General features: G+C 56.1%; 9 protein-coding genes across 9 annotated transcripts; 4 read left to right on the plus strand and 5 right to left on the minus strand.

Moving 5' to 3' along the window:
* Positions 1 to 826: 826 nt before the first annotated feature.
* ISF_00699 (hypothetical protein) lies at positions 827 to 1,951 on the plus strand (the record flags this gene model as incomplete). Its single annotated transcript, XM_018844306.1, has 1 exon — positions 827 to 1,951. The coding sequence occupies one exon, from the start codon at positions 827 to 829 to the stop codon at positions 1,949 to 1,951; it is 1,125 nt and encodes a 374-aa protein (XP_018708756.1).
* Positions 1,952 to 2,273: 322 nt separating this feature from the next.
* Positions 2,274 to 3,584, minus strand: ISF_00700 (Protein kinase-like domain protein; the record flags this gene model as incomplete). The annotated part of the gene is made up of 1 exon (XM_018844307.1): positions 2,274 to 3,584. One exon carries the CDS (start codon positions 3,582 to 3,584, stop codon positions 2,274 to 2,276), a length of 1,311 nt encoding a protein of 436 aa, XP_018708757.1.
* A 388-nt stretch (positions 3,585 to 3,972) lies between these two features.
* ISF_00701 (Glycoside hydrolase, family 35) lies at positions 3,973 to 5,886 on the minus strand (the record flags this gene model as incomplete). Its single annotated transcript, XM_018844308.1, has 1 exon — positions 3,973 to 5,886. One exon carries the CDS (start codon positions 5,884 to 5,886, stop codon positions 3,973 to 3,975), a length of 1,914 nt encoding a protein of 637 aa, XP_018708758.1.
* A 1,813-nt stretch (positions 5,887 to 7,699) lies between these two features.
* On the plus strand, positions 7,700 to 8,215 carry ISF_00702 (protein kinase domain protein; the record flags this gene model as incomplete). Its single annotated transcript, XM_018844309.1, has 1 exon — positions 7,700 to 8,215. One exon carries the CDS (start codon positions 7,700 to 7,702, stop codon positions 8,213 to 8,215), a length of 516 nt encoding a protein of 171 aa, XP_018708759.1.
* Positions 8,216 to 11,494: 3,279 nt separating this feature from the next.
* ISF_00703 (Aldolase-type TIM barrel) lies at positions 11,495 to 13,132 on the plus strand (the record flags this gene model as incomplete). Its single annotated transcript, XM_018844310.1, has 1 exon — positions 11,495 to 13,132. The coding sequence occupies one exon, from the start codon at positions 11,495 to 11,497 to the stop codon at positions 13,130 to 13,132; it is 1,638 nt and encodes a 545-aa protein (XP_018708760.1).
* Positions 13,133 to 13,302: 170 nt separating this feature from the next.
* ISF_00704 (amidohydrolase family protein) lies at positions 13,303 to 14,378 on the minus strand (the record flags this gene model as incomplete). Its single annotated transcript, XM_018844311.1, has 2 exons — positions 13,303 to 14,017; positions 14,077 to 14,378. 2 exons carry the CDS (start codon positions 14,376 to 14,378, stop codon positions 13,303 to 13,305), a joined length of 1,017 nt encoding a protein of 338 aa, XP_018708761.1.
* Positions 14,379 to 15,445: 1,067 nt separating this feature from the next.
* Positions 15,446 to 19,553, plus strand: ISF_00705 (Fungal specific transcription factor; the record flags this gene model as incomplete). The annotated part of the gene is made up of 10 exons (XM_018844312.1): positions 15,446 to 15,473; positions 15,527 to 15,741; positions 15,807 to 16,201; positions 16,256 to 16,807; positions 16,868 to 17,274; positions 17,852 to 18,378; positions 18,432 to 18,898; positions 18,959 to 19,019; positions 19,084 to 19,279; positions 19,336 to 19,553. The coding sequence occupies 10 exons, from the start codon at positions 15,446 to 15,448 to the stop codon at positions 19,551 to 19,553; spliced, it is 3,066 nt and encodes a 1,021-aa protein (XP_018708762.1).
* A 279-nt stretch (positions 19,554 to 19,832) lies between these two features.
* ISF_00706 (catechol dioxygenase) lies at positions 19,833 to 20,924 on the minus strand (the record flags this gene model as incomplete). Its single annotated transcript, XM_018844313.1, has 4 exons — positions 19,833 to 20,012; positions 20,086 to 20,279; positions 20,348 to 20,586; positions 20,665 to 20,924. 4 exons carry the CDS (start codon positions 20,922 to 20,924, stop codon positions 19,833 to 19,835), a joined length of 873 nt encoding a protein of 290 aa, XP_018708763.1.
* Positions 20,925 to 21,457: 533 nt separating this feature from the next.
* Positions 21,458 to 23,331, minus strand: ISF_00707 (CAIB/BAIF family enzyme; the record flags this gene model as incomplete). The annotated part of the gene is made up of 4 exons (XM_018844314.1): positions 21,458 to 21,991; positions 22,051 to 22,545; positions 22,608 to 22,906; positions 22,962 to 23,331. 4 exons carry the CDS (start codon positions 23,329 to 23,331, stop codon positions 21,458 to 21,460), a joined length of 1,698 nt encoding a protein of 565 aa, XP_018708764.1.
* Between the last annotated feature and the right edge of the window lie 154 nt (positions 23,332 to 23,485).

A 23,485-nucleotide genomic window follows, 5' to 3' on the forward strand; every position in this document is an offset into this window, starting at 1 on the left:
CAATAATGGTTTGCAGGATGGAATGGAGAGCCTGAAATGAAGAGAAAGGATAAGAGATGAAAGCGGACACGAAAGCCTACAGGGCCACAAGGACCTCCGCCAGTTATAAACCTTGATGATGCAGCCATGCCATCACAGCTTCCGATTGCGTGTCATCCATCATCTACTGCATTGCGCGTTCCGGCAGCCTCGGGTTTACACACTGACGAATAACCAGCGGCGTCAACCCTCCATCACTTCCATCACTGTCACCCATTGGCTACCTAGCCTTTCCATGCCCTCATTGGTGTAATGGCGTTGGGCTCGTTCAGATCCATCCATCCGTCCTCTCCTCTTGTTGACCCAGAGGGGCTGAGCTGAGCCCCAGGCTGAGCTATTATTGGAGCAAACTTTCAGCGAGCTTGAGGCTAGTACAGGGCTTGACAAGCCGCCAATGATGAAGCTATTCTTGAGTCCACATCCCGCTAACTCACTGCTGGGCTCCCTTGGATCCACGTCCTTTGCCTGAAAATGCTGGCGTTTTTTAGTAGGGGCGTAGGTCTGTAATAAGGCTGAGGCTCCCCTGCTATAATAATCAACATCATCAGAGTCCTCCTGGCATCTCTTGTTGTACTGTACATACAGCTTGATGTGCAAATTGGCATAAACTTGACCTTGCAGCTAGGGACGAAGCGGCGCGACAGTCTGGAACCTCTCGCGACACCGAAAAGATCACCAAAAACTACAATACCACATCCGGAAGACGGCCGAGAGCCATCTAGCCCCTACCAAACGAATACCGCACCTCTCGCAGCACCCGCGCGCTGCACACATCACATCCCACACAATGCTGCGCAAAAAGGAGACCTACACGGTCGTCACGCCCATCCCGAGCTACATCCCGCGACAACTTGCCCTCGACATCCTGCAATCCCACAGCGAGGTCATCTCCCTCAACCCGCTCGTCCTCAGCCACCGGCCCATCCCCGCGCCGCGCAACGCCGCCGCTGATGAGTACTACAGCACCTGGTACGAGATCACCCAGCGCGTGCAGTTCGTCCCCGGCGTCGGCCGCCTGGGCGCCGGTCAGATCACCTTCAACGGCTGCTTCCACGACATGCCCTGGGGCCTGCAGACGCACATCTACGCGCCCATGAACGTCGACCTGCGCAACAAGTACCGCGTCGGTGGCAACCAGCCGGGCGTCGAGCCGCCGGAGCAGCGCGAGCTCGGCGCCGAGGATCTGGGCGTGCCCCCGAGTGGCCTGTACCTGCGCCAGGAGGCTGAGATCCGCTGCAACGTGGCTATGATGGGCTTCGTCAAGTCGGAACTGCAGAAGGCGTGCAAGGACATGGTGGACCGCATCATCAAGAAGGCGGAGCTGCTCGACTCGGGCGCGCTCCAGGCTATGTTCGAGAACGGCAAGCTCAGGACGGTCAACCCGAACGACCGGTCGGACGCCGCGCAGCAGCGGCACAGCATCATCGGTGCCGGACCGCTCTCGCCGGCGGCCAGCTTCGGCTCGCCGAGGCTAGGCCACGTCTCGACGTTTTACAGCCCGAATGCCGTCTCCCCGCCGCCGCTTCAGTCACCACCGCCCCAGCAGCAGCAGCAGCAGCAGCAGCAGCAGCAGCCACAGTCTCCTCTTCCGTATGTCCCAGGCTATCGCGCGCAGCCGCCACCACCGGACAAGCAGCATTCCTTGGTGCTCGAGCTGCCCGGCGACTACATGTACATGAACCCCGGCAACATTCCCTCACCGCAGCCCAGCCCGGCGCTGCAGCAGCATTCTCAGAGGTCGTCGCTGACCCCGTCCGATCCTCGCTGGTCGCAGAGCATGCAAGGCGGCCGCCCTGACCACCGCGTCAGTGTAGGCTCGTCGACGGGCAGCATCGCGGCACAATCACCTAGGCCGGGGAGCTACGCAGTAGAGTTGGCGGCGCACAATGAGACGCGAGAAGAGCACCGTTAGAGAGATTCGGAATGAAACTTTATGAGATACCATAATGAAATTGATGTACCATCTTTAAGCTTTGTCAAAACTTCTATCCCTGATATTTTCAGGTCATTCATGCGCCTCTCGAGCCAAACCCCCGTTTGACCAAGCAAAAAAAGGGATGAGATATGTCGAATGGGTGGCTGTAGACACTTGCCTTGGCAACTAATAAGCCGGCACTGTATTACTTGGTGAGAATGCGCTGTCACCAGTCTCCAGCGCGATGCAAGACGAGACCAACACTTGTATGCTGCTGTATCGACGACTGGAAAGTTAGCCCATCTGATGAGCTTCGAAATCAATGCCGAATTCCTCTAGAGCCATTTGAGAGCTTCTTCAGGTTCTCCTGCAGCTCCGCCGCACTCCTCGCAAACTTCTCCTCGAGCACCGCACCCGTGTGCGGCCCCGGCAGCCACCACGGCGCGACGTTGTCCGCCACGTGCTCCAAGCACCGTGCCGCCTCCCACACCTCCGCATCGATCCCCTTCGCTGGCGTTGCGATGCCACGCGCCTCCAGCCCCGCCAGGTACGCTCCGTACAGCTCCTCCGGCCAGTCGCCCGCGTTGCCCACGGCGTCGTTGAGGAACTCCTCGACGGGTGGGAAAAAGCCGGCAAACTCAAAGTCGACGATGCCTGAGATTCGCGGCGGGCTGCCGGCCGTCGCCGTCACGAGTATGTTGCGCGGCGAGAGGTCGTAGTGCGTAAACACGAAGTGCCCGCCCGACGAGGAGTGCTGTGGCGGCGGCGGGTTCAGGGCGTCCAGCTGCGGGAGCGTGTTTGTGACGAAACTCCTGATCTGGGCGGCGAGGTGCCGGTTTTGGGCGTAATCGCTGCTAGTATCGAGCTGCTCGAGCTTCTGCTCAATCTTGAGGGTGTATTGCTGGACTGTGCTGGTGATTGGTGTTGTGAGCCAGAGCTCGTCGACAAGGATGCCCCTCACCACGAGATCCTGCGGCCCTGGTCCGGAGTTCTCGGTTATCGTAAAGTCAGGCTCGGAGTCATGCAAGAGCTGATGGAACTGGATGTTTCCGATATACTTTTGTGCGGGAATGTTGGCCCGCCAGCTCGCGACGATGCCTGCGAGCTGTCTCATGATGTCCAATCTCGTCGCTTCATGAAAGTCGCAAGTCGACAAAGGCTTTCCGGGAATTCGCAACATGAGGATCCATCCGCCGTGTCGCTTATCTTCGTCCGGAATTGACAAACTGACATGCTTCGTCTCTGGCCCAGACGGGTTGGACAGGCAGACGTGTACGCCGTCCTCAGACCAAGCGAGCACCGTCGGCGCCGGGATGTCTGGGCAGTACTTCTTTAGTATCTGTATACAGCCAACTTCATTCTGGACCTTGTCTGCCTTGAAAAAATAACCATTAACCTTGAGGACAAGGTCCAGTTTCTCGGCGTCAGTGTTGCGGAAGACAGAGCTCTGGCCCAGTCGCCGGACCTTGAGGAAGTAGAGCCGGTTGTTGTAGCCTTTGTTTGTTTCTAGTTCAGAGCATGATATGAGCCCTGTACCAGGGAATGCACTAGAGATGAGTTGTTCTATGGTCTTTTGCGCAACGTGCACATGGTACCGTGGCTCATGCGGGGGAGTCTGAGGTCGCGACATGGCTGGCAATTGTTTGCAATAGCCTGTAGAATAGTTTGTAGTGTATTCGTTCGAACAATAGAAGAGGTGCCCTACAACCATGATGGCTTCTTTTATGATGTCAACTCCTCTTCAGGTTCAGCTCAGTGAGTTGTGGACTGGGCAGCGTCGTATACTCGGTGTGAGTCACGCGGTGATAGACGAAATTTTGCCGACTCGCTCAGGGTAATCTAATTTGCAGGAACAATTCATGATAAAATGGTAGCTATTAATTTACGAGAAAAAAAAATCATGGGATACTTTCAGTGGTGACCTTGGGCAATGGACATGTCTCATTCCCGAGGTCATTGATGCCTTGTTTACCCCTCTCGATCCCATATACTTGGAACTAAGACAAAACATCATCGCTTCATTTCGGAGCATCCGGGTCAGCATTGTTAAACCATTTCCTTTCAGCGATGCCCTCCGCAGTAAGCTTCACATCCGGCTGCGGTTCCAGCTCAAGCAGGACAACCTCGTTCTTGCTGGCCTTGAGCATGCTACCCGGGACGTACAGGCTCTGCTGCGGCCCGATCGTCCAGTACCGCCCCAAGTTGACGCCGTTCACCCACAATACGCCCTTTACGCCCCCAGGAACGGAGATGAACGTGTCGCTGCTCGGATCCCCTGCTGCCGCGCCCTTGGGCAGGTCGAAGCTCCCAGTGTAGAAGACAGGCGAGTCGTTCTGCTTGACCTTGTGCCCGGCGCCGAGCTTCGAGGGCAGCGTCGCCAGGGGGATCGAGCGCGAGGCCCACGACGTGAGCAGGCTGCAGCCAACTGACACGTTCCCGACGATGCCCTTGACCTGCTCTTTGAGCCGCTGGCGGACGTCTACGCGGCCGAGGTTCTCGACGAGGATCTGCAGTGTGTCGCCCTTTTTGAGGGTGATGCTGACGGTCGCGGGCGTCGTGTAGATGGTGTCGACCACACCGACGCGCGCGCCGTTAACGTAGACGATGGCGCGGTCGCGTGCACCGTCGCCGATGGCCAGCTTGCCCGCGACGTCCGCCGCGACCGTGTGCTCGTACAGGACGTAGCCGTACGACTGGCCCAGCGCGTCCATGCTGACCGGGTCGGCCTCGACCCGGGCCGCAGTCCGCGCACCGTCGACGTCGAACAGCGCCGCGGCCGGTGTCAGCGCAAACTCGGGCACGGCGGCCAGCGCGGGCATTGCGGGGATCTCCGGGATGCTGCCTGCCGGCACGTACTTGGAGATCATCTCTCGGAGCGCGTGGTAGAGGTCCGTCGGGCGGCCGCTCTCATCCAGCGGCGCGCCGTAGTCGTAGCTCGTCGTCACCGCGGCCAGTGGCCCGTCGTCACGCATCCCGCCGTTCTCGAATCCAAAGTTAGTGCCCCCGTGGAACATGTAGATGCTGAACGAGTAGTTGCCCGCCAGCGTCCAGTCCAGGTCCGCGACCGCCTTGGATATCGCGTCGGTCGACCCGGAGATCTGCTGGTGGCCGTAGTCGCTGCCCCATTGGTCGATCCAGGTGATGTAGTACTCGCCGTTGAGCTGCGGCCCGAGGCTGGTCGGGTCCGTCACGTACTTGTCGCGCGCCGCGAACCCGGACTGTGAGTCCCCGTCGATGACGGCCAGCACGCCGTGAAGCTGCCCACCCTCGAGGTACGACTTGCCGCCGCCGTCGTTGGTGTACAGCGGCACGTCAAAGTTGCGCCGCAGAGCCGCCGCCAACTTCGACAGATACGTCTTGTCCGTGCCGAAGCTGCCGTACTCGTTCTCCAGCTGCGTCATCAGGATCGGCCCGCCGTGCGTCACCTGCAGTCCCCCTAGTTCCTTGCCCAGCTTGTCGAGGTACGCCCCGGCCGCATTGAGGAACGGGCTGTTGTCCTGGCGCACCGCCATACCCGGCACCTGGCTGAGCCACGCGGGGAAGCCGCCCCAGTCGCGCTCGCCGCAGATGTAGGGCCCCGGGCGGAGAACCACCTTGAGGCCCTCTGCCTGCGCGAGGCGGAAGAAGGAAGCGACGTCGTTGCGACCAGAAAAGTCCCACGTGCCGGACCGCGGCTCGTGCAGGTTCCAGTAGAGGTAGCTGAAGATGGTGTTGAGGCCCATGGCGCGGGCCATCTTGAGCCGGTGTGACCAGAACTCGGGCGGGATCCGCTGGGGGTCCATCTGGCCGCCGATGATCTGGTACGGCTCGCCATCGAGGAGGAACTGGTGCCGGTTGTAGCTGAAGTTACCCGCGGGGTGGGCGGCACCCGGGGCAGCCGCGGTGAGCGAGAGTGCCGAGAAGGCAGCCAAGGCTCCCCAGAGGAATCTCATCATAAACAAAGCACTGATAACAGGATTCACTAGTTACGGTGCTACAAAGTAGCCACAATAGTAATGACGGACATCCGAGCTTGCAGAGCGCGGCGCCTTCTTATAAGTTGTGTATGGAGTACTTCGCTTCTGCGAATTTACCAAAGGTTGGAACCTCTACCTCGATGTCTTGTGAGGTAGGGTTGCAATCACTTCGAAATAGCAAAGTCACCTTCCCAGTTCGGCACTGGCCATATCCCTCGGCATCAAGCAGCCGGATATGAGGAGGCGGCAGATTGGGACAATGCTGTAGAGAGTTATGATGAGTCTAAAATGATCGCCATCCCGAAGAAGCAAGGACAAGGTTCCGCTCTAAAGCCGTCGGGCAAAGTTTGGTAAGGAGGGCAGGTGCTTGGCAACTACTTGGCGATCTACTATGTCGGCAATTGAGGTTTCGAATGGACGCCAATGAAAAATCATTCGATTTCATTTTTACTTAAACTTTTGTCATCCAGGTTTGCACGTTATACGAGTGTATGAGTCCCGCCCTTGAAAGCAATGTAACCATCGGCCATGGTTGCATGTGCATGCATCGCCGTTCCCAACAAGGTATAGATATAGATGCGACCATGTCGCCAAGCTGCTCAAGAGGCGAGAGGTGGGAGTCGATCCCGTGATTGACTGCAAGATATGCTATAAAAGGAAGGCAGCAGAAGCCGTTGATGCTACCTTGGAGACTCACCAGAGGCTGAAAGGCTCTCGGATGTCCTCTAGCGTTACTGGAATGGCGGCCGTTCGCAGCGCTACGTATTACTGGTACGGGATACTATTCATAGTCGGCGCTGGTCGATTGATGGCAAGTAACCATCAAGGAGGTTGAGATGGGGTAAGACAGGGGCCTGCCAGAGTCCGAGGATGCGCCAATGTCCTTATGAAGGCAAGGCAACATGTTCAATTTCATAACATAATAGCAATCGCTAGTGCGGGGGAGACCGGGTAATTGTATTCGTACGGAGCGCAGATATGTGTCTATTACTAGTAGTCTATTATACGGTTACAGTACTCCGCATAGTAACTACCTATGTAGTTAGAGGTAGTTACCTACATTGCACATAGTTATTAGCCAGGAAGTGTACTCCTATGACGAGGATACCCGTGTAAACTGCTTGAACATTGAAGGAAAAATTCAAAAAAATTCCCGTCACAGCCTAGGGATTCGCCATTAGGAACCAATGTAAAATGCGAGCGCAAAAGACAGGTGTTGTATTTCTTTTGCTGCAAAAAAACATCAATTCTTGCGCATATTTCCACCGAGAGCTACAGACCCAGTAAAGTTTAGGCCCTGAAACAACACCATCGCTGAGGTCATGGTCTCATTCATCTCGACACAAAACCTCGCGCCTGGTCACTAATCAGACTAGGCATAGGAACATGAGGGAAAAGAATTGATCGATTGAGGGCTCTTTGTGACTGCTACAAAATGTGCTTCTATTCAGTGACTCGGTGGAACGTTCATCCTTTCAGGTCGTGCTCGGAAGCCTCTGGTCACCGGTCAACAAGTCACGTGCTGCAATCTACTTCATTCGCAGTTACATCCTCCATAAACTTCTAGAGTCTATAGCGACCAAATCTCTCTTCATTCACAGAGGCTCAGCAAGACGCAACAAACAATCAGAACAGATGCTTCCACGGGGATGTTGTTTTCTCCGAGGAGCTTCCCAACACATCTCTCGTGCGTCGCTGATATCCCCCACTTTACGCCTAGGCTCGCCTGCTCCTCCATCACCATTCTCCACGCGCCAGCCGCCACCACTGAGGGCGAAACTATTCCGCAATGGTTGTTGATTCTGGTTATGTTGAAGGGGCAGAGCGTCTAGACAAGTACGAACCGGGAGGCTTTCATCCCGTTCTAGTTGGCGACAGGATATATAATCGATATGAAGTGGTCCACAAATTGGGTCACGGAGGTTGGTCGACTGTCTGGCTTGTTCACGACTCCCAAGAGCAGCGGTACCTTTCGCTGAAAGTAGGCATTGCAAACTCCCTGCCGCATGAGGTGCCGATTCTTCGAACTCTCCGTGCACAGCCGGAAGCCCCAGGGTTTGAAAACATTCCGCATTTGCTCGACGAGTTCTCCGTCAGTGGCCCCAACGGCTCGCACCCCTGCTACACTACCGCCCCTGCCCTCTGCAACCTGAGGGAGTGCTCATTCAGCCGGCTATTTCATCTTGACGTTGCCCGTGCTATGGCCTATCAGCTGGTTCTCGCCGTCGCTTACGTTCATTCACAAAACTTCGTTCATGGTGGTGAGAGTCAATATTACATCTTTATACTTCAGGCGCACGGCTAGAGACTTACGTAGACATCCATCTCCGCAATGTACTGGTGCATTCGCAAAGCAGCATTGATAAATTATCCATTCCGCAGTTTCGTGAAGACTATGGCGAACCGGATTCATACACCGTTAAGCGCAGCGATGGCGAACCACTCCCACCGAACGTACCACCAGTTGTTACAGTACCACTGCACATGGGAAAAAGAGCTAAGGAATTTACGTTGTAGTATGCGCAAATAGTCCAGAGCGACTTTGGAGAGTCATATTCGCCAGATACGGACGTTCGCCTGCGTAAAGATTGCCATACGCCTGTCGACTTCCGGCCCCCGGAGGCCCTTCTTGAACCCGACACACCCGTATCCTTTTCTGCAGACATCTGGAGCCTCGCGACCGCAATATGGGACATATTAGGGATGCAGGATCCCTTCAGCAGCGTCTTCTACTCAGAGAAGCAGGTCATGTGCCAGATTGTTGATACTATAGGGCCACTTCCAGGTAACTGGAATAAGAATTGGAAGGATCGGGACGAATTTTTTGATCGCCATGGAGAACCTGAGGAAGGTCGCTACGTATGGCCAGAAATAGAGCAAGCTTTTCGAGAACGAGTCCAGAAATATCGCGGGAAGGCGAACATGGTGGAGCTATGTGCTGAGGAAGAGGCTGCGTTTCTGGACATGATCAAGGGAATGCTGAGATACAGACTCGAGGAGCGCTATACCGTGCAGCAAGTTCTGGAATGCGACTGGAGGTAAGATGGGCGCGCAGTGATTACGAGCGTAGCCGGTCACCAGAAGTATCCCTTTGATTAGCGAAATACGCGTTAATCCGCTTTTTCCTACCCTTATATAGGTAGTGCGTATGGATATTAATTAGGCAAAAAGACGGCGAAGCGCTTGAAAACGCATGGTGGTGATCAAGCATGCCGTGGCTACATTTTCACTTTTGCACCCCTGCGCTGCCCGGGTCTTGGCGATGCAGCCAAGCTTTTGCCCAACTTTGACAAAAGCAAGATGTATTGGGCAGCTTTGAGACCAGTTGCTATCTTGTGAAAGCATAGATGGCTGCTAGTTCTGATTATGTCGCGGCTCAGTACTGTCGTATATATGACTGAAGCATCCGCGCCGGTGCGTTGGTGCAGTGTCTGATGACAGGGACAGAACATTTCCAATAAGACGCAATAGGGATTGGGTAAAGAACTTCTGAAACTTGCGGCGCTCATGGCTGAGATGCATGCATCGGGTCGAACCACAGCTCATTTCGAACCACCGCGTTGGCGGGGTAAGAATCCTATCGTTTTTTTCTTCTATCCGTTTCTTTCTTCTCAACCTCATCCATTTGTTTCTTCTTCCTTGTCGCTTTCTTTCTTCTCACCGATACCCAACTGCAATACCACCAAGTTTTCAATTTCGCGATTTCACTATGGCTTCAAAGGGCGGAGTCAACTTTGTTCGGTACTTCTTTTACAGTGGGTTCCAAATGGACGTCGCCCTGAAGGAGAAGGCCGTCTGTACGCGACAGCTCGTGAATTGAAGCTGGCCCCTACTAAGATATTGATCCTGTTTGGGTCCCCTTCCACCCATAAGCCATTGTATGTAGGTGAATTAATCAATATCTAGTTCTGCCCTTCACAATACGACCGGCATTGGTGGTGGAAAGCATGGCATAGACCTTGACGGCTGGCACTTGACTGTGGCCTTCTAAGACAAAAACTTAGAGGCGAAGGAATTTCATGTATCCTCTCACGGTTACACAGCTGGCAAGGATAATTACGAACTTGACTCGGCTACTCATGACAGGGAAAAGCCTGACAACACTCCGCGTGGTCATAAGGGAAAAGTCGTTTGGCCATGCGGAGGAATACAAGGACAGCCCAACTGCCTACTCTTACCTCCCACAGAAGGCCTAGTCTTAAACTAGCAAAAGACAGCCTATAATCCTAGCTTTTAATTAGCTAGAACTAAAAGATACTCTATTCTTTTTCTAATCTTTTATAAAAAAAAAACACTCAATTGATTATATTTTGATTAATTCTTTTTAATATTTAATTACTTCTTTTTTTTAAAAAAAAATATATATCAGTATTTTATTTAATTCCGATGGCGAATCTCGACGGGTAGATCGGATAAAAGGGTAAAACTACCCAATCTTTTATACGGTAGTCTATCTCGGCGGCTTCCTCTCATGGGAAAGTCAAGGCCGGTTGAAGTGTCGCCCCCTTTCGAGGATGTAGTAACTTAGTTATTAACGTTGCTCAACGAGTGGGGTGGGGGTGCAGACTTTGACATGGTCTACCTTGTCCAGGGTCTGCTTTGTTTCGATGCCCATGGCCTCGATCTTGTAAGTCTCCCACATTCCCCCTTCCGCCGCAATAACAGCGGCGACGTGATAGCAATCAAGATACCGATATATGACATTAATAAGGAACACCGTTGGGTCTCAGAACAACATTGGTACGGCCATCGAAATCGTGTAGTTGAAAAGAAGGCTAATCATGAATTGGATTTCTCATGAGGGCTGGCAGGTCAAATACTTTCAACCCTCTTCGGGTTGTCGGTGGTGAGTCCGGAATGTCGGTGGCCTATTTTAAGCGGCGGCGTTGATGATGCAAAGTGAACGCTGTAGTCTATCCAAACTTACACCAAGGTACTCCAAGTTGAAGTCGACACCATCCACGAATTACCTAGTAGTCGCTCGGAGATGATGCAAAAGCTTCCTGCAGCCATCTTGGCTCTCCTAGGTACCGAATCAATGCAAGCAGAAGAGCCAAGCGAGGACCAATGAAATCACATCCAGTTCCCGAGCGGCCCGATGGTCAAGACCCTCGCTAGAGTCAGTTAGAGTTAGCCTTGATACGCCAAACGAATCACCGACAATGCGATTCTTCTAATCAGGAACTAGCCGGCATCTCCACGCGTGCAGATACTGCAACGTTACAAAGCCAGCCTTGATATCATCGCCCCGACTACAAGACAGGGGATCCGTTGCCGAACAATCTAGGCTGGGGGATTTCCTTGATTCCCCCGCATGGTGATGAACCTTTTCGAGATCCACCGCGGTGTGAATGCAAATCAATTACCTGTTTAGGAAGCTGTAGCTGTTACTATCAACGCCTCTTCATGCAGGCTCTTCCGATGGAGAGAGAGCTCGGCTGGGTTGACACATATTGAGCCGTGGGTGGATAAATAGAGCCTGACCACGTCACTGTTTTCGAGACTGTTTGCTTTGAAATTATCATACCTTCTTTCTCTCTCTTCTCGCCCACCCTCAGCCTGACAAGACGATCAGGGAAGCACGATGAAGTCCCAATTGATCCTCGCATCCGCCGCTGGGCTCGTCAGCCCGGTCGCGTCCACCCACGTTGACCTGCCCCTCCCCCCAATGGGCTTCAACAACTGGGCTCGCTTCACCACGCATATCAATCAGTCCATCTTCACCGACGCGGCGACGGCCATGGCCGCCAATGGCATGCTCGCCGCCGGCTACAACCGGCTGAACCTCGACGACGCCTGGTCCATGCGCGAGCGCGCCGCCAACGGCTCCATGGTCGTCGACCCCGTCAAGTTCCCGCAGGGCCTGCCCTGGCTCGCAAGCTTCATCAAGGACAAGGGCTTCATCCCGGGCATCTACACCGACTCGGGCACCCTGTCCTGCGGCGCCTACCCGGCCGCCTACGGCCACGAGGCTATCGACCTCAAGGATTTCTCCGACTGGGGCTACGAGTACCTCAAGATGGACGGCTGCAACGTGCCTGGCGGCGACGAGGCCGCGTACCGCCACCTATACTTTGACGTCTGGCGTGACCTGCTCCTCAAGTTCCCCAAGCCCGTCGTCTTCTCCAACTCGGCGCCCGCGTACTTTTGCGGCGCCGACAACCTCACCGACTGGTACACCATCATGGGCTGGTCGCAGGAGATGGGCCAGCTGGCGCGCCACTCGGACGACATCATCAACTACGACGCCAAGGGCAGCGCCTGGGACAGCCTCATGACCAACTACTACCAGCACGTCCGTCTCGCCCGCTACCAGCGCCCGGGCTTCTTCAACGATCCGGACTTCCTCAACACCGACCACCCGAGCTACACCCTCGAGGAGAAGAAGACGCACATGGCGCTGTGGTCGTCCTTCTCCGCGCCCCTCATCGTCAGCGCCGACATCCCGAACCTGACCAAGGATGAGCTAGACATCCTGCTCAACAAGGACCTCATCGCCATCGACCAGGATCCCCTCGTGCAGCAGGCGACGCTCGTCAGCTCCAGCACAACTTGGGAGGTGCTGACCAAGAACCTAGCCAACGGCGACCGCGTGCTCACGGTGCTGAACAAGGGCGATGCGGCGGGTGACCACACGGTGCCCTGGGCCAGCATCGGCATCCAGACGGACCGCGTCAAGCCGGGCACCGCGCTGGGCGTCAAGGATCTCTGGACCGGCAAGATGGAGCAGGTCAAGCTCAGCGCCGGCGGCGTCACGGCCAAGGGCGTCGGCGCCCACGGCACCGCCGTGTTCCGCATCTCCGGCGCCATGGGCGGCTCTGACCACCCCATCGTACTGCCCACCGGCCTCATCTTCAACACCTTCTCGCTCAAGTGCCTCTCAGACGACAAGTCCGGCAAGGTCACTTGGAAGGCGTGCGACGGATCCGACAGCCAGACGTGGAAGGTCAGCGACGACGGCCACGTCAACAGCCTGCTGCGCCCCGACGAGTGCCTCACCGACGTCCAGGGCAAGCTGCTGAGTCGGCACTCGGCCTGCCACACGGACGCGTGGAAGTACTTCAACAGCGGCAACCTCGTCAACGGCAACTCGAACCGCTGCTTGACGGAGGAGGCGGACGGCTCAGCGACGGTCGCCGACTGCGGCTATGCGACAAACGAGCAGGTTGTCGGCCTTCCTGCTGGTGCCAAGGTCATCGAGACTGCTTACTATAAGAACTGAATAGACAAGGCATGGTAGAAGATGTGCTGCAAAAGCATGTACATTTATCGGTAATATTGACAACGGTTCAACATAATTTACCAACTATACATCAATTAATTCGCTTTCCGGTAGAACTAATGTATCTTTTGTTATTTGTGTGCGTGCCATCTCGTCATTTACGGGAGATTTCATGCCTCCGAGTCCTTGAAAGCGCCAAGCTTGAACAACTTCTTCGCGTTGTCGCGGCCAATCTTGGCTACGTGGGAGGTCTCCTTCAGCTCGACCTTGTCGTACCAATCGCACGCGTCGCCAAACGACTCGAACGGGTAGTCGATGGAGAACATGATGCGGTCCGCGCCGCCCATCTCCGTAATGCAGTACTCCAGCGTCGGCGTCGAGAAGTGGCCGCTCGTCGTGATCCACACGTTGTCCGCAAAGTACTCCCTGATCGTCCTCTTGCAGCTCAGCCCCAGCGGCTTTTTGACGTCCTCGAACCAGTGGTTGATGCGCCACAGGTCGAAGGGCAGATGCTCGCCTAGGTGCCCGATGATGACCTGCAGGCGGGGATGGCGGTCGAAGACGCCGTTGGTCACCATGCCGAGCAGGTGCAGGCTGACGCCCTGGGCGAAACTCAGCGGCGGGCCGACGAGCCACTTGCGCTTGGCCCAGAGCTTCTCGTAGATGGTGCCGGTCGGGTTGCGCGGGTGCAGGTAGAAGGGCACGTCGAGGTCGGTGACGGTGGCCCAGAAGACGTCCCATTCGGGGCCGTCGTAGAAGATCATGTCGTCGCCGTCGGGGCCGGCGCGCTGGGTGTCGTTGACGAGCGCGCCCTTGAAGCCGAGCTCGGTCACGCAGCGACGCAACTCGGCCGCGGCCTCGGCGGGGTCGTGCATGGATAGAGTGCTTGCCCTTCTGTCAGCATCTGCTGTGTTGGGTAGGTAGGGTAAGGGCCGGTGACTTACGCAAAGGCACCGAGCCGGTCTGGGTACGGCTTGATGGCACCGGCAATATAGTTGTTGATCTCCGTTGTGAGGGTGCGGGCCTCGGCGGGGTCCCAGATGTCCTGCACGCCGGGCGCGGTGTACGATAGGATGGTGTATCCGACACCGTGCTTGTCCATGTTCTGAATGCGCGTCTCGGTGATGTCTGTCATCTCGTGGGCGTGCTTGTCAGGGTTGACGGCGAAGAGCGAAGCCCACCACCGAGTCTTCTCGTGAAGACGGGGCAAGGCAAATGCCTCCTCAAAAGCTACTTTTCCACGCATGTTGATGAAGATGTTGTGATGGGATATAAAGATAGCAACACAGGGCAGGCAAGAATCCTTGCCTCAAGTTCCATTCACGCGGCGGCTGGCTGGATTGCCCGCTTTTGTAGTCTCGGCCGCATCGCCATGTCGCAGGCTTACCCCAGGCATTCCGTGCAGCATCCGCCGCCGCATTTCTTAGCCTTCCCACCATCCCGCACTGCGATCGAGCGCAAATGGTGATCCGTAAGTATCCTCTGCTATGCGACGGGGCGTCGATGCTGGTTTGGGGTAAGAGCGGGTGGGTCTCCAGGGAACATTGCCGAACAGTGCGAGCAGGAGCTCCGCGGACAGATATACACTATTCGCACTGTACAGAGCTCACGCCTCCGGCAGCCGACCATTACGAAGCCTAGACAACAGGTCATGAGCTATTGGTCGGAGCGTTTGTTTCTTGCCCTCTTCAACCAATCACGAGAAGCATCCTGCTGCGCTCAAGACTCTACAGCTGGATTCCATCCCTGTACCAGGCGATACACTCTTCCCCATCCATCTTCTCAACACGTGAAAAAAAGGAACTGCAAATGAGTTCTCCATCTTAATTTGCCTTCACCGCGATGCCGCGACCAAAAGTCCACCCCAGCCAGCGAAAGCGGGCGGCAGAAGCTTGCAACTTCTGCCGCATGTCCAAGAAGAAGTGCAGCGCCACAGTGCCATGTACAGCATGTCAACGACGCGGCATTGGCCACACTTGCTATCTCACCCACAGCCCGCGGGCCTCACGCTCGACAGTTCGGAGAGCAGCGGAGCCGGTAGCAAACAGCTCTCCGGACACAAATACACCTATTCCAGCCCGGCGCGGCTCCGGTGTAGACGCTGCCGGCTGGCCGCTCGACGACAGCGCTCGTTGTTGGGTGCCGCCTCAGCCTAATACCATTTCGCTACCGCAAGACACATATCAGCCAATCTCACCGTCTGATTCCAGAGCTGCAGCGGCCGACGCAAGTAATGTAGAAGCAGATACATCACCGCTGCAGCATACCGAACAGGGGGAAAGTCAGACCCTGGGAAGCGAGTCCCATGCACGCATGCTCTTGAACCTGAGAGGAGAGCGAGGTACGTCCCAGCTCTCCGATGCGTTGTCCAATCTCGAGCTCACTTTATGGCAGTATACATTGGAGAGGCTGCGGCCATATCCTTCCTCCAATTTGTCCGTGATACTGTCGCAGCTCAGATTGGGCCGTCTCAGTTCTCTCACAACGACCAGAGCGAGAACATGCTCGAGAATGAACCCGCCATCAACGGCTCCAATGCGCCAACGCCTGGGTTAATAGAACTGGACGAAGAGCAGCGGAATTCCTTGATTCAAGTTTTTTATGCGGCTGTAAGTCCCCGTTGCCCAACAATGGAGAGCAGCTTCGAAGCCTCCTATGCTAAGAAAACAAACAGACGGGGGGCTTTCTCGATTTATTCTCCCCGGAGGAACTCGAACAGCTCTCATCCGTCCCGAGACAAGAGCGGTCCGAAAATCTCCCTCGTCATATCGAGGCTGTTGCTTCGGTTGCCATTGCGATCGGGGCGCAAGTCAAATCACCGCTCGAGTCCCAGCAGATCAGCCAGGCCTACTTCCGACACGCGCAACGAAAAGCCTTCTCAGGCATGCTGGAAGACCCCAACATCAACATTGTACGCGCTTTTCTGCTCATGGCATACTACATGCTGGGCTCGTGTAGGAGGAACTCTGCCTTTATGTATCTGGGTATCGCTTCACGCGCCGCCGTGTCACTAGGTCTCCACAGCAAGGACTCCTATCAAGATATGAACAGTGCACATCGCAAAAGCCGGTAGGTTGACCAATGTTAGGACGCAGAGTTTTTCCACCTCTGACAAATGTGCAGGTTAAAAATATGGATGAGTCTCTGCACGCTCGATATGACTGTCAGCTCTCTTCTTGGTCGGCCAGCCGCGACCTCGGGCCTGCGAACCGAGCTGGATGAATCCCACATCGGTACCCTCGCCAACCACGAGGACGAAGACTTGTCCGCTCTTTTCGCCGTATATGGCATTCTTTCCATCACTACTGATGTAGTGGAGGTTTTATACAGGAAGAAAGTGCCTTCAGTGGCGTTGATTGAACGATCATTCGCCAGAATCGAAGACTGGAGTCGGTCGATTCCCAAATCTATGCGTTCAAGACCAACCCCGACAGTATACGGCACTCCAGATCGCCAGGATGTCTACAGATTACATATTTCCTGTTTATACTATTTTGCCGTGACGCTGGTCTCTCGGCCAATTCTGATCTCGCAGCTGACTTCCCAGTCGAATGCATCAGCAACCACACTGTCGCCTCTGGCATCGGCCTGCTTAGATGCCGCAGTGTTCCTGGTCCAAACATGCACAGAAGCGAAAAGGTCTGGCACCTTTTTCGGAAGCCTGTGTATTATGAAGTAAGCACTTTTACCGTCCTCTGTTTGGCGCGCACGATACTAAACGTTCCCTCCCCCCAGGGCTTTGGTCTTTGCGGCGGGGTTGATCCTAGGCTTTGACATGTTTGCCAAGCGCGAGCTCGACTTTGAAATCGAGAATGCGTTTTCGGGCGCAAAGGAGATACTCGACTTCATCGCTGAGCAGAGCGCGCAGGCCGCGCACTACGCCGAGATACTCGCGCTGCTGTCGACCGCCATCGCCGAGCAGCGTCGCAAAACGGCATCAAAGGGCCGGAGCAAGCTCGTCAGTCGCCTGTTTCCCGCTTGCGGAGACGACGCGCTTGGTCGGGGAGATGGCGATGCCCAGTTCCGACCATCCGAAGCGGCGGGGCAGGTTGTTGGCGATAGGCTGCCGCCGGACGGTACTGGCCACTGGCTGCTGGGACAGCCACAGACTTTATCTTCAGAGATGGATGGTGATTTTATAGGTGGATGGGACGTTTTAGACTTGTCGCAGTGGGATAATTTCCCGTTTAATAGTCCGAGAAATTTTGCAAATGACGGGTAGAAGACTTGGATAGTATACCCCATTCCAGCTATAGGATACGCCACCTCATGATGCGAGATGTATAATGATATATTATGAACTAGTCAGTGCAAGGTAGCTCTAATTGTTCAAAATTTGTCGTCGTTGCTTGCTGTTCGGTAGAGAATGGCGAAGCAACGGCAGGCCATTGGTTACCAGGATACAAGTGTGCCAACCACCGAACCACCGAACCACTGGATCGACACCCACAAAATCAGATAATGATAGCACGTAGTTCAATGAGAATCTGCTGTAATAGATTTCATCCAATATCTTCGCCTACAAATGCCGAAAGTGAGACAGCAGCGCCAAAGCGGAATGTCGGGTAATGCACCGCAGCCACCCACCCACCACAGCCGACGTCATTGCGCGCCGTTTTCGAGAGACGCCATCCGACCATATCCGTAAACATAGTGTAGTGGTGTACTAGGAGCTGTCTGACCGATAAAGGTCATATGCTCCAAGCCATAAATACACAGCTTCGCAGCGGAAAGGCGTCGCGTCACTCTTGAGAAACCTCATCAGCAAGCCCCCATCCATCCCTCAAGCCGAATCAACCATACACACCAAAAACACTTCGAACATGGGATCCAACACACCGTCCACCTGGCGGCCGCTCGACGTCGGTGTCGTCGGCGGCGGCATCGGCGGCATGTCCGTGGGCATCGCGCTGCGGCGCGCCGGCCACCGCGTGACCATCTACGAGAAGCACGACTTCGCCGGCGAGGTCGGCGCGAGCGTGTCGTGCGCGGCCAACGGCACCCGCTGGCTGCACGCCTGGGGCGTCGACGTGGCCAAGGGCGATCCGGTGGTTCTGCGGAAGCTCATCAACCGCGACTGGAAGACGGGCGAGCCGGTCAGCGTGTACGACCTGGACGACTACGAGGAGCGCTGGGGCTACGTGTACAACATGTTTCATCGGCAGTACATGCACACGATGCTCAAGGACTGCGCGATGCAGGAGGAGGGGGAGGGGACGCCGGTCGAGCTGATTGTGAATCACCAGGTAAGCAGACTGGCCCTTGTCTTTGTCGATCCTGAGACTAACAGGGATGACAGTGTGAGAGCATCGACCTGGACAGCGGCACCATCACCTTCAAGAACGGCACCACCGCGCGGCATGACCTCGTCGTCGGCGCGGATGGCATCGGCTCCGCCGTCCGCGGCCAGCTCGGCATCCACCCGGCCAAGCGGCCGTCCGAGTCGAGCTGCCTGCACGCCAACGTGCGGACCGAGGACGCGGTGCGGCTCGGGCTGGTCGACTACTCGCAGCATGCGGCGCTCGAGTACTGGGGCGGGCAGGAGGGCAAGTGGGACAAGATCGTGCTCTCGCCGTGCAACGGCGGCCGGCTGCTTTCCTACTACTGCTTCTTCCCGCGCGCCGTCGGCGACTACTCGACGCAGCAGTGGGGGGCGGAGAGCCGACCGGTCGAGGAGCTGCTGGCGCCGTACCCGCAGCTGGACGCGCAGGTCAAGGCGCACCTGGCCATCGGCACGGAGATCCAGCCGTGGCGGCTTTGGGTGCAGTGAGTTAGACAGACAAGGCAGTCCGGAGAACTGCTAGCTAACACCGGCCCGTGACATAGTGACCCGTACCCGCACATTCAAAAAGGCAGAGTCTGCCTCCTTGGCGATGCCGGCCACCCGGTAAGTAGCTCCAAACTCACTATCATCTTCAGTAGCCAGATGAGCTAATACGTCCCTCTCCCAGATGATGCCTCACCAAAGCCAGGGTGCATGCATGGCCATCGAGGACGCCGCCGCGCTCGGCATCATCTTTGACAAGCAGCACTTTGCCGGCGACATCGCCGAGGCCCTGGCGCTCTACCAGGACGTGCGCCTGCCCCGCGTAACCCGCGTCCAGGCCGCCGCCGCGAAAGCCGCGTACAACATCAACGAGAGAATAGGTACGGTTCATCCCATGTCCTCGGAGTTTGCATGTAGATCCAGCTGACACTTGCAGGCTTCTCCACAAACAAAGACTGCGGCACGTACAAGGTCGAGGATGAGAAGAAGAAGCTGACGGTGGAGGAAATGAACTCGTACGACATGTACAAGGACATTGACGAGATGCTGGCAAGGAGACGTGGGACGGTGTTTGGCGAAAAGTTCAGCCGCGGGCTACCCCTTGGGCTGAAGCTGCCGAATGGCGTGGTGGTTGGCGAAGATGTTCAAATATAATTGCAAAATGGTAGTTCTATTTTTCGTTCTTCTAATGCTCTGTACCGAAATAATTACGTCATTATTTTCGACACTTTGTTTCCACTCGATACTTTCTGCTGCAGACCAACGAATTGAAGTAGAAAACGTTGAGGACTCTAGAACCAATCAATATAGCTAGCTACGGTCGCCCTCCTACACGATTTATGGTATCCGTTCTCAGTTTTTTTTTTTCATTAAAAACAACATGATGAAAATAGAGAACGTGCGTGTTTTAAATATATAGAGAAAGTTTTGAAATTATGCAGCAGCAAGCGTGACATTATACTCAAGATCCCACTCCGCCTTGGGGTCATCCTTTCGCGGCACAAAGTCCACTGTCAGTCCATCCTTGACCGCAAAAACACTATCGTCGGTGAGATATTCGGACTTGCTGTCGAAAATTTGAGTTGTCAAGGACTTATACCCATTTGCAGTCACCTACGTCCAAGTTAGATACCGTCCATCCATGTGCAGGGTAAGTAGGGCCGGGCCTCGAATGGCAGCAACTTACAATTAGATGAATGTGCGCGGGTCGGAACTCGTGTCTATCCAGAAGCTTGAGAAGCTTGCCGGCCGGGCCATCCATCGGCACGGGGTAGGGCGTCGGACGCAGGCAGTAGAAGGAGTACCTGCCCTCGGCGTCGGTGACGAAGACGCCACGGAGGTTGTGGTCGACCTGCTTCTCGTCCTGCTGTTCGTAGAGACCTGGGTAAAAAGCTTGTTGGTGATGAAATCCTAGGTAAGAAGGGGGGCGTCAGAGGCCGTCGGCTTACCGTTGGTGGAAGCCTGCCAAACGTCAACTTTGGCGTTGGCGAGCGGCTTGCCCGTGTCGGCGCAGGTGACCTGGCCGTGCATGAAGGCAACCTGCCCGTCGCTCGGCGTATCAAACGTGATGGTGGTGCCGTTCTCGCGGATCGGCGCGTCCGCACGCCAAAAAGGGCCCAGGATCGCCGTCGACGTCGCGGGCTTTCCGGCCTTGGTTGCCGCGCGCACGGTGATGTCGTCGACGAGCCTGTTCAAAGAGGTTGGTTAGTCAGGATCTCGCCTCAATGCAATATCCCCCACAAATGCTGGACGGAGTTGGGCTTACGACTCGAGTCCGATCACGTCGCACATTAGCTGGCCCTCGTTGCGGCGGTCGTTGCTCATCTGGCCCGCCCAGTTGATCATGTTGACGCCGGTCAGCCACTCGTCCATGGTGAGGTCGACCTCGCGCGCAAAGTCGTGGATGTGCTGGATCAGGGCGGTCATGACGGTGCGCATCCGCGGCGAGGCGTTGGGGCCCGTGGCGTCAATCACCGACTTGGTGAACTCTTGGCCGAGCGGCTTGCTGTCTTGTTCTGAAGTCATGGTCGGCTGTGTTCTGTAGCGAAAGAGGAGGATACCAGCACAGATGGATGTATTGAGGATGTGTACAAGGTAACAGTGTGAGACGCGGCGAGGCAACCACATATAGGTGCGGTCCTCTCCAGTCTATTTCTCTCGCTCTCTCGCGCTTTCTTACTCAAAATGCAACGGGTCCCTCCAATCAGCTGATTGTCATTACATTCGGCCCTCCCCTCAATTTGGCTGCCTGCAGCTACGGCGCCGGTGGGGCCGATTGTCGGGAAATGCACCAATCTAGGCTATGCCACGGGATGGCGGATCACGACCCCTCCCCCGCATTATAGCTCCCGATTTTCTCCATTGCTAGATAAAACTAGGGGTGCGTGGGCGTCCGTCCAGTACAAACAGTGCAATAATAGCTCGACTCCGCGGTCCGCCGGCCGCAGATTCCACCCCCCCGCGGATAGCCGGCCAGCGTTCTTCAACCAGCGAGGGCATACATGTTTCATTTGAGTACTGTCTGTTGATATGAACAATCCATCTATAAGCTTCTTCCTTCACTTTCTGTAGTCCCCATCCACTCCAAAATCCCACGTCGGCGCATCGGTCCCGTTCGGCCGGCTCGCCCGCTCAAAGCTCACGTCCAAACCATCAACCTCCACCACCGGCTTGACCGCCTCCACGTCCTTCCCATACGCCGCCGAGTACCACCGGTCCAGGTACCTCGGATGATCGACAAACTCCGGAAACACGGCCCTCATCCGCTGCAGCGTCGCCCCCGAGATCTGGTCCACGCTGTTTGCGTGGCGCAGCGCCTGTAGATCCTTCCCCTCGTCCCCGTCCAAGAGGGTATCGCGCAGCGCCGCCTGCACGGCCGCGGGCAGCAGGCCGACTTTGAACAGCAGGAGGTCGTAGTGCAGCAGCGACGCCTTGCCGTGCCAGGAGCCGCCGCGTGTGGCCCGGTGATACAGCCCGACGAGGGCGGCGATGGCGCCGATGCAGCCCGTGCCGTAGTCGGAGATGGGAAACGGCGGAACGACGGGCTGGTCGAGGCCCATGAACTGGCCCTGTTCCCACGCGACGCCGGTCACCTATCAAGCCCGTCAGTCCGAAGAAACGATAAGTCCTGTTGGTCAAAAGAAAAACGTACGCAGTCGGCAATTTGCTGCCATCCCGGCCTCTGCGCCCACTCGCCCTCGTAGCCAAAGCAGTTCTCATTGACGTACACGATGCCCTTGCCGCGGCTTGCCGCCATCTCCGCGAGCTTCCGCGCGCCGTACCCGAGCTTATCCAGCGCGCCTGGGCGATACCCGTCGACCACCACGTCGACCTCGGCCAGCAGCGCCTCAAACCGCTCCCGGCCCTGGGCGGTCTTGAGGTCGAGATCCGCCGCGTGCTTGCCCATGTTGCCGTCGACCTGGAAGAAGGGCACGTCGCTGAGGTGTGGGCTCGTCAGCTTGAGCACGTCGGCGCCGTACTCGGCAAGGATCCGGGTAATGACCGGCCCGGCGATGATCCGGCACAGCTCGAGGACCTTGACGCCGGAGAGGAGCCGGTCTTTCCGTATGCGGGGGAGAGGCGTCTTGGGCGTCGTGGACTCGAGGTTTTCTACCGACCATGGGGGTAATGAAAAGTTTGTTTTGCCCTATAAGGAAATGTCAGTCTAGGGGGAGTTTTATCTATACGTAGAAACTTTTATCGACTTACGTGTGGAGTGTTGAGAAAATCGGCGTGTTTGAATGCCTTGACGCCCGCCTGGCGGTGTTCCTTGTTCATGGCCTCCAGCTCACCCACAGTATACCTTTCAACAGCCCCTTCAATCACCTCCACTATTTGCTCGTGCGTCTCCAGGTCCGGACGGTGCGACTCCAGCCCAATCATTCTTAACGTCGTCGAAGCCTCCAGCGAGCCGTGGATGTGGTAGTACTCGCCTGGCTCCTTGGTCCTGTACAAGTTCGCCGACATCCGCCGGTACGAATTCGACTGCGCTTGTAGCAGATCGGTATCTACACTCGATATTAGTCTTAGCTCTCCCCAACCACGATGGGATCGACCCCAAACCTTTGAGAAACTCCCTCACGTTCTTGTCCAGCTTGCCCCGGCCGCCCACCCGCGCCAGGTACGCCTGGAACAGGAACGCAGTCGTCTTTTCCAAGTCAACGTGCACCTGGGCGTCCTTTGCGCCGCCGCTTGTCTCCGAGAGCAGCGCGGCCATTGTACCCTCGACGGCCTTGAGCGCCGCCGCCGTCTCTGTCTCCTTGAACGGGATGGGAAAGTACGGCCGGTCGCGCGCGGCAGTGAAGTCGACCTTGCCCTGGCGGCTGGCCACCTCGGACGGCAGCGAGATGGGGTCGAAGATGCCCAGCAAGTACTCGAAGATACGAGCCGCCTCGCCTTTGGACGAGTACGTTTCGGGATGCTGCGTAGCCATGATTTACTTAGCTTTGCTGCGGGTTCGTTGCATGAGGTCGCGATAGTTGGAAGATGTGTCTTGTTACTCGTCACGCTCGGAGACAGCAGCCTCTGATCTGACTTGCATACGAAATTCAACGCCACGCATAACTATGGCCGCACCGGTATGTCCT

This window comes from Cordyceps fumosorosea (assembly GCF_001636725.1).
Source record: "Cordyceps fumosorosea ARSEF 2679 chromosome Unknown scaffold_1, whole genome shotgun sequence".
NCBI classification, from domain to species: domain Eukaryota; kingdom Fungi; phylum Ascomycota; class Sordariomycetes; order Hypocreales; family Cordycipitaceae; genus Cordyceps; species Cordyceps fumosorosea.